This window comes from Trichechus manatus, unplaced genomic scaffold, assembly GCF_000243295.1.
Source record: "Trichechus manatus latirostris isolate Lorelei unplaced genomic scaffold, TriManLat1.0 scaffold00062, whole genome shotgun sequence".
NCBI classification, from domain to species: Eukaryota; Metazoa; Chordata; class Mammalia; order Sirenia; family Trichechidae; genus Trichechus; species Trichechus manatus.
The window spans coordinates 6,821,619-6,830,927 of record NW_004443998.1 but is presented as its reverse complement, the minus strand read 5'-3'; the positions used below and the strand labels follow the sequence as shown (position 1 = coordinate 6,830,927).

At 40.3% G+C, this 9,309-nt stretch overlaps 1 protein-coding gene across 1 annotated transcript; it reads left to right on the top strand.

Moving 5' to 3' along the window:
• The first annotated feature begins 19 nt into the window (after window positions 1–19).
• On the top strand, window positions 20–4,132 carry RAP2B (RAP2B, member of RAS oncogene family). Its single transcript, XM_023733875.1, has one exon. The coding sequence runs from the start codon at window positions 163–165 to the stop codon at window positions 712–714; it is 552 nt and encodes a 183-aa protein (XP_023589643.1). The 5' UTR covers window positions 20–162; the 3' UTR covers window positions 715–4,132.
• The last annotated feature ends 5,177 nt before the right edge of the window (window positions 4,133–9,309 follow it).

Below are 9,309 nucleotides of genomic sequence, written 5' to 3'. Positions count from 1 at the left end.
CGGCCCCCGCCTGGTGCCTTCGGAGCCCTGCGCTCCCCGGCCACCCTCTGCGGGCTTTCCTTTGGAGCTGAGGAAGGGGAGTAGTGCAGCCGCCCAGCCCCAGCTCTCCCCGGGCGCAGCCCCGACGGGGCCGCGGCAGGCGCGGCGCGAGCCGACGGAGCCATGAGAGAGTACAAAGTGGTGGTGCTGGGCTCGGGCGGCGTGGGCAAGTCCGCGCTCACCGTGCAGTTCGTGACGGGCTCCTTCATCGAGAAGTACGACCCCACCATCGAGGACTTCTACCGCAAGGAGATCGAAGTGGACTCCTCGCCGTCGGTGCTGGAGATCCTGGACACGGCGGGCACCGAGCAGTTCGCGTCCATGCGGGACCTGTACATCAAGAACGGCCAGGGCTTCATTCTCGTCTACAGCCTTGTCAACCAGCAGAGCTTCCAGGACATCAAGCCCATGCGGGACCAGATCATCCGCGTGAAGCGGTACGAGCGCGTGCCCATGATCCTGGTGGGCAACAAGGTGGACCTGGAGGGCGAGCGCGAGGTCTCGTACGGCGAGGGCAAGGCTCTGGCCGAGGAGTGGAGCTGCCCCTTCATGGAGACGTCAGCCAAAAACAAAGCCTCGGTGGACGAGCTGTTCGCCGAGATCGTGCGGCAGATGAACTACGCGGCGCAGCCCAACGGGGACGAGGGCTGCTGCTCGGCCTGCGTGATCCTCTGAGGCGCCCGCGGTGGCCGCGCGCCGGCCGCGCTCTGCGCACAAAAGCCAAACGCACCCGACTCTCTAATGTGATTTCTCTTCTTGCTTTGAGATTGGAGACGACTTTGCATTGGCCAAGGTGTCCCGGGAGCCCGGCTGGCCTCCGCGGCCGGGGCCCCCTGCCTCCTCCCCTTGTCCGAGAGGTGTCCGGTTCTGACCATCCGAGCCCCCGGTGGAAATGTAGCCCTTTGCAGCGTGGACGTTTCTCATTGATTTTGGTCCCCGTTTAAGGCTTCGTTAGGGCGCTGCATTGGCAGCAAAAGTTCAGCCTGGGAAAAAAAAATGGGGGTGGGGTGGAGGAAGAGGATGGGGAGAATGGAGGAAAGGGAGGTCTTTTTTTTCTTTTTTTTTTTTTTGGTCAACAACCGTTTTGTAGTTCCAACTTTTAAATACATGGAAGGAAGTCCGGGAGAACCATATGAAGGAGCAGAAGAGGAAAAAACTTGTTTTGGTTTTTTCCCTTGTTTTCCAAGGAGGAGCTGGAAATTAAGATCGGGTTCCTTTTCTCCCAGCTTGGAAGGGCAACCCGGTGACTGGTTGTGATTCTGAGGATGTCTATGCAAAGTTGGATTCTTGTTACAGTGTGTCCAATCTGAAGTATTGCACATCTGAACTGGGACTGTTAACACTGATACCAATACAGTGTGGGGTGCCAGAAAGTGTCTGCTGATATTTGTGGAAAAAAAATCTATTTTGTTTACCTACTGTATCAAAGGAGAGTCTGGGGGGAGAATGGTAGTATTTTTTTTTTTTATCAGCTGTGAAAAAAATGTTACAGATCTGCACATTTTTGTGTACTATTGTGTGTGTGTGTGCTTTTTTTATTTTTTAGTTTCTTTTTGCTGTTTTTTGGTTGGCGGTAACAGATTTTGATGACTAGCTCTTTAAAATACAGTACAAAGACTTCCTAAGTGTGATTCAGGGCTCCCAGCACCCCTGTGTCTGCAGAGTGCCTTCAAAACTCAGCTGTTCCAGCCGGTGCCAACCTGTGAACCTCCCACTGTCACCCAGTATCTGCTCTTCCCCACTCCACTTCCCAGTTTCCTTCCAGCAATCTTCCTGAGGGAGCGGGACAATAAGGCCTGTTGTTCTCTGTTCGGTGAATTTCTTGATTATTTCCAGCCTTTAAAATGTAATTTTCATGGCTTGCAAATTTTATTTTTGTTTTGCTTTGTTTTGTTCAAATTTTCAGGTATTAGCTCCCTTTTTGTATTGTTTTATATTTTTTTTTTTTTGGTTTTCTGTTCTAGAGTGTTCCTCCAGAAGCCAAGAGCAAAATTTACTGTTGTGATGTACCAAGAGGATTCTAATTGTAATTTTTAATTCCAGACATGCATTTCATTGTTGTCTTTTCATTTTAAGACTTTTAATACAAGTGTCATTTTTAAGAAACAAACTCAAAACTATTGTTTGCGTTGCTTTGTTTCATGTTCAGTGACTTAATAATACAGTATCCTGGCTGAGGTAGACAGAGGCAGGTGAACCACGTTCCCAGGAGGTGTCCAATTTTGGAGTCAAAAGTGTCTCAGTGATATGTTCGGTGACTTTGTGCCCAACTCCTAAAATACGGAGACAATCATCAAATTCTAGAAAGCCCTGGGGTTGGGCCATCCCATCTGACCACACGATGGGCAGGTATATTGAATCTTCAGCTGACATGGAGCCATCTACCTCCTTGAAGGTAGGGAAGCAGAGAAACCCAACTGCTAATATTGCCTGAGGTCTGGGAAAGTAACCATCCATCTGGCAGGCTACCCATTCATTTATTTTTCTTTTCTTTTTGGTTGTTTTTTTTTTTTTTTTTTTTTGGTTTGTTTAAATTATGTCATACATCCAGTCAAAGTATGTGTGGGAAAGCTGGTTTCCAATTTCCAAATGAAGTCATATCTTACGGTGTCTTCTGCTGTACATGTGTCTGAGTTGTAGACAGGTGTATCAACCTTTTTGTGGGTTTTCATTTGGAAATACATCTTTAGGTTACAAAAAAAAAAAGGTGGACTAAGACAATTCTCTTGCTGTCATTTTATTCTGTGAATTTTGTGAAGCACGTTTGACCTCTTAAGTTTTTCTTTCTAGCAGCAGGAGGCAGTGTGAGCTTTTTGTTTTTTATTTTATTTTCCCTAAAGGGGTTTAATTTGTAATATAACCACTGCAGAATAAAAGAGAGGTGTCTGAGAATTTTATATATATATATATATTAGAAGCACATGATATGTACCTATATGTGAAATGTAGATCAAGTCTTCTGCAGGGTCTTTTGACAAAAGGACATGTTCCATTGACAAAGCCAAAATAAATTACAGGCCACAGGTTTCTTTAAAGCTGTATTAACGTACCATACCTTGCCTTAAAACGTTACGTTCTTGGGCTGAGTATTCTTAGTGTGAAGAGGACTATAGAATTTTGCCTGGGGTAGTCCTACAGCCACTTTTTTTTTTTTTTTTCCACTCTATCTCACTTACTTAATAGTGAACTTAACTGGAAGGCAATGTTACAAATATTCTAAATGTAGAAATGAGAAACTGCTCAAATTTATCCTTTGTGGCACTCATTCTTGAATTTACATAAATTTAGTTGCTTAAGTAGATCTAAAGTACTGAAAATTGTGAAGATGTGTATCAAGCATTTCCTGAAGGATTTTTTTTTTTTAAGACATTCGGTGACTTTCTTAGGCTGTGTTTTCGGAAGCCTTTTGACATAAAATGCTGCCAAGTATCTAATTTAAGAAATGTATATATTCCTGATGGAATGTTTGCAAATGGAAAATTGGAAATGAAATAGGTTGCTGGATGCATTCATCACCTTCGCACAGAATTTAGTCACTTGGATGACTAAATTCTTCATAGATCTGGGATGGCAGGGCAGAAGATTTTAATATGCTTTGACTGAGTACTGTGAAATAAATGCTTTTTGGATTCTCAGTGGAAGCAATTTTGCATGTGTGCCTGGAGCAGGAAAATAGTTCAGAGTTCCGTAGCCTTCTCCTTTATCTTCATGACATAATTGAGAGACATTAGTGATACTCCTTTTTTTTTTCTTCCTTAAAAAAATGTTTTTAAGAATATGTCAGTTTGTTTGGCTAGTAAGAACCCTTCTAGTCTTATGATGTGAAGAGATAAGAGCATTTGTTTCAAGGAAAAAGTTGAGCTGACTTAAGTGTTACAGGAAGTCAGTGAGGTGGGGAGGGCTTTGTTATAAGGCAATCACCTGTCAAAACAGACTGAGTGGGAAAGGAGACTTTATCTTGGGGAGCGAAAGCTGACTTTTAAACTTGACCCCTGCTGTCTTCTATCAGCTTTTCCTTTTGGTCCCTGACTGCCATCCAGGTTTTGTAACACACCAAAGTATTTTTTTTTTTTTTTTTTTTTTGGTAACAGGGTCAGAATGTACAAATCTTGGGTCTCTTAACATTTGGTTGGGAATTTGGATTCTTAGGTAAAGCAATTTCCACCTTGTTAGCTGCTGAAATAGACTTCATTGAATCATATTTTGAGATCACATCTATCTGGGGATAGAAATCTTTAAGCATGTGAGACTTCTTGCTTCCCAATTAGTTAACATTTCCTGCAGGTGAGAATCCTAGAGTGCTTCATCTATTTTGACTGTTGAGGTATTTTTATAAATGTTTTCACAGCGCGCGATTGCCCCTTTGAGTTATATTCTAGTATTTCTCACAGATGGGATGGGAAGGTGAAAGGAAGCTCTATGTAGCTGCTGGTCTTGAGAAATAGGTGCAAAATGCTTGCACCTTAAGTTTCATAAAAGCATATATTTTCACAACATCTGGAATAAACCCTGACATTGTAAATAGGAAAGAAACAGATTTTATTTGGATGTTACCACTGTTAATTAAAATGATACCAAGCATTTGTCACAACGCCTGTTTAACTGGGAAAAGCTTGCTAATATGAATTTTGTCTTGGTGAAAATGTAGGAAAATTGTAAATGCTACTAATAGAATGTGGTATTCTTGATTATAGTATTTTACTCAGACTACTAGGTGTGATTAATTACACTTAACTGATGATGGGCAGTTCTAGAAGATATATTTGATCCAATAACAATAGGAGTTTGATGGTTGGAGAAGGCCTTATTTAGGGTTCATCTAGTCCAGTGGTTCTCAAACTTGACCACGTATCAAATTCACCTAGAGGTTCAAACAAATTGCTGGGCCCCTCCACCAGAGTTTCCAGTGCAGAAGGTCTCGGGTAGGGTCTCTTTAATTTTCATCTCTAACAACTTCCCAGGTGATGTTGATGTTGCTGTTCCAGGTACCACACTTTTGAGAACCGCTGATTCAGTCCAAACTCCAAATGAGTAGTAGTACACTGAGAGCCAGCTAGATATTGAGGAACAGAAACTTTTAAGACCCACGTGACGTATTTAGAGTGCTATCTACCACACGGTCCAGATAATCTGATCTTGATTAGAATCTGCAGTTGAAGAGGACATGTTCCATTTATACAGACTATTAGATGGTAAAGTGTGACATGGGATAGACACGTTGCAGATTGTTTTTGACCATTTTCACATTATCACGTGAACAGTTTTGGCTGTGGCTTCAGTGTTAATTCAGAAGTTGACTTAAATGAGAAAATAATCTTGATTAGAACAGGTATGGCCTAAATAATCAAAATCAACGTCACCACCCCCGCAAAAATTTTGAAAGGTAAATCTTTGTTAAAAGAACACTTTTATGTATTTGTGTCTTCTCTTTACTTCCAGATTAAAAGGTAAGCATTTTAACTTTTCATGCTTCCTAGCAAGGATTTTAGGAGCCCTGGTGGTGCAGTGGTTAACAGCTCAGCTGCTAAACAAAAGGTTGGCAGTTTGAATCCTTGAGCCGCTCCTTGGAAACCCTATGGGGCTGTTCTTCTCTGTCTGACAGGGTTGCTATGAGTTGGAATTGACTTGACGGCAACGGGCTTGGCTACCATGGATTGTAAAAGCGCTTGTGAGGGAGGAGCCTTGGTGGCACAGTGATTAAGAGCTCAGGCTGTTGACCAAAAGGTCAGCAGTTCAAATCCACCAGCCGCTCCTTGGAAACCCTATGAGGCTGTCCTACTCTGTCCTATAGAGTCGCTATGAGTCAGAATTGACTTGACAGCAGTGGGTTTGGTTTTGTTTTTTTGTGTGAGAGAATTTAAACTTTAGGTCATGGTAGACACATGTGTATGACGTTTTGGTTAGCAAGCAGTGCGTAACCACTCTACCCCCAGGGCTCCTGTGTTATGTGTGTATGTAAATATACTAAACAGTTTCTTAGCCAGATGTCCAGGTGTTAGTCAATTCCGTCTCACATGGTTCTACTGCTGCTCTTCTGGGCAAATGCACACCCCCAAACTGCCATGCATCACGTTTTGTTGCGTGGCTTCATTCCACGGGAAGTTCCCAGAACTCGAGGCTAAAGATCTGGGTTTTAAAGGTAGTCTGGATCTGAAGGCTTCTAAATAAACAGAGTAGTGATTTAATTACAAACAGTGGAGTAGCGTGTTTCAAAGTTCTCTTGCAGTTCAGAGAGCCGAGTACCAGTTTATAGGCTGAGGAGTAACAGGTATTAGTTGGGTGTCAAGAATAACCTGACCATGTGGGGGGCTTTACTGGTTTTTAATATTTTCTGGACTTGGGTTATTATGTTTACATTCACCCCAATAATAATAATGATAATACAATAAATATTCTTGGTGAAAGTATTTTCTTTTCCCACCTTATTATTGCTGCTGTTGTCATTTTCATAGTACCAGTCCGTAGCTCACTTTAGTAGCTTAATAACTATTTGCTGAATGAATGAAACATGGATTGGTAAATAAGTCTGAAAGTATCCTAAGAGAACCTGAAAGATGTTGATTGAGAGTGGTCTGTTTTGTCACCCCAACCCATGATACCTTTATTAAGATGGTCTTTGGGATGATGTCTTTCATTGATATTACACCAAAAACAAAGGACATTGGTCTTTTTTTTCCTCTTAAATTTAATTTTCCCGTCTGGTAAAAGAACATTGCTATATGTTGTCTGAGTCTAAGGTTCACTTCAAAAAGTTACGAACATTTGTGACTGATATTTGAGATCTATGGTAGTCTTATGGGGCTCCTTATTAAAAAAGCTATTGCTTGTGAGAGTATAATGGAACTCGCTTAGGTATAATATTTTTACCTTGGCTTGGTTTTATGATTACTTCTACTACTTTAGTTTGGATGTCTACTTGATTTTAAGCTATTTGAATTTTAGGATTATATTTATTTTGGAATAATATATTTTAAAAGTGTCTTACATTTTGAAGTTACTTGTCTAACACAGTTGGGCACAGTGAACAGTTCATTCTACTACTGGTTAAGATTCATTAGAACGGAACTAGTTTGCATTAAGAAAATGAAAGAATAATGGAATGACAGTTTACAGCCTTAAGTAATAGAGTTGTTTGTCTTGAGAAGCAGAAGTAGCTAACTAATATAGACAAAAAGAACAAAATGGCCTTACGGTTTTTGGAACTGTGAGTGTTGATCTTTTTGTATATTGGAGGGAAGCAAGCTATTTGTGTTCTTCCTTTGGAAGTAAACAGAAGTTGTTGAAGAAATGTTTTTTCTTAGAATAATTGGGTAGGAATTATATGCTTTCTTGTCCAATTAACTACACTTACTGTTTCTTAAGGTGAATTATCTTGCAAAATTCTGTGAGGCTAAGTTTTTCAGAGGCTTGAAAATCCGTGATTGGTTGATTTGTGGCAACTGTGAAACATTTCACGTGTTGCTAAAATGTTTTAAAAAGTAAAAAAGAGAGATTTTTGATGCACTGGGAATATAGGTACATAAAAAAATGCCTGAGATTGTTCCTGGATTGTTAAGAATATGGTTACAGTTGAAGTTAGTAAACATAGCTGATGCTTGTTCTTTCATTATGCAGCAAACATTTCTTGAGCGTATACTAGGAGCTGTGGTGTTAGGTCTGGGGCTTAAATGAGGGAATCACGCAAATAGCACGAAGTCTGCGCTTTCTTCACTGTAACGAAGACAATGGCATATATTAAAACAATAGATACATATGAAAGACTGCATCTACATCTGTCCTTTGTTGTAACGCTGGGGTCTGTCTGGCAAGCAACAGAGTAGATAAATTTGTTGAAAAACTGGGCCTTTTCTTTGAAAGGTATAAGGATATTGTAAATAAAAATGGATCCTGTGGGGTTCAAAAGGAGCCCTGGTGGCGCAGTGGTTAAGTGCTCAGCTGCTCATCAAAAGGTCAGTGGTTCAAACCCACCAGCTGCTCCACAAGAGAAAGATGTGGCAGGCTGCTCCTGTAAAGATGACAGCCTTGGAAACCCTATGGGGCAATTCTACTCTCCTGTGGGGTTGCTATGAGTTGAAATCAACTTGACAGCAACAAGTCTGGTTTTTTTTATTTTTTATGAGATTCAGGTAGCTAATATACTTTTTGTTCCATGTGGAGCTGTGTAAAGGTCAGACTGTTGTCATTTCATTTAAGTTTGTGTTTCCAAAAAAAAAAAATCTGTTGCCGTTCAGTCAATTCCGACTTATAGTGACCCTATAGTTTACGATTAGCTAAAATTAAGTGCTTACAAATAGAAGATTAGTTTGCCCTCATGTTTTCCTGTCAAGGGGAAAGATGGGGAAAAAGACTCATTAAACTTACACACTGAGTCATATGTATAGACATTTATTCATGATAAATATAGATATTTGATCAAGAAGCAAAAGGGAAAGGAAAATTTATATTCCCAAAGAAAGAATTGGTATACAGTCTTTTGGGGCTCCTCATGTAAAGAGGATTCAGAGCAGGATGTTTTAAAAAAGATAATCTTCTGAAAATGAATGTACCAAAGAATAAGCTGATGTTTTAAGTTTGCTAAGTGTATAGTTATTTTATACAAAGACTGTTGTTCTCAGAACCTTTAGTACTTACTGGAAGAAGGCAACCAGCTCAGAAAGCAATGTTGAGTAACAAGCTTTAAGAAATAACAATAGTAGCAATTATTGTAAAACCATTTGAACTGAAAGGTGGAGTTGTGATTATTAACCTCTTGTGGTTTACAAAATGATTTGTCGTGACCATTTTGTGTCGACTATCATGAATTTAACAGCATACCTTTTACATGTGAAGAGTTACAGAATTACAGACGTAGCAAAATTGTTCCTGTGAAGGTGCTTTACTAATTGTTGTTTGTTTTCTAATTTGATTACTATAAAACCATTTATAAGATGCACATTTATTACAGTTTTATAGCTTGAGTAAAGGTTTTATTATTTTATATCTGTTATTTGACCATTTAGAAAAGTTTTCAAAGTAAAATATCCATGAACTCAGGTTATTTTCATAGTATAGTGAAACCTGTGAGAGCCGAAACTCGAAACTCGCAGGGACTGCCTTGTTTTTCTGGGTCTCACAAGCTTTCCGCCTTTGACAGGGTGCGGCCTTACCACTTTGCTGTCAAGCTCTCAAGTAGTGGAAAATATTAGAGTTTTTCTTGTGTGACCAGTTTCTGCCTTAGACAGTTTCTGGCTTTCACAGGTTTTACTGTATTTATATTACACACATTAATAT

Excerpts from the sequence above, each read along its gene's own strand:
- RAP2B (XM_023733875.1), top strand. The coding sequence starts at position 163 with ATGAGAGAGTACAAAGTGGTGGTGCTGGGCTCGGGCGGCGTGGGCAAG.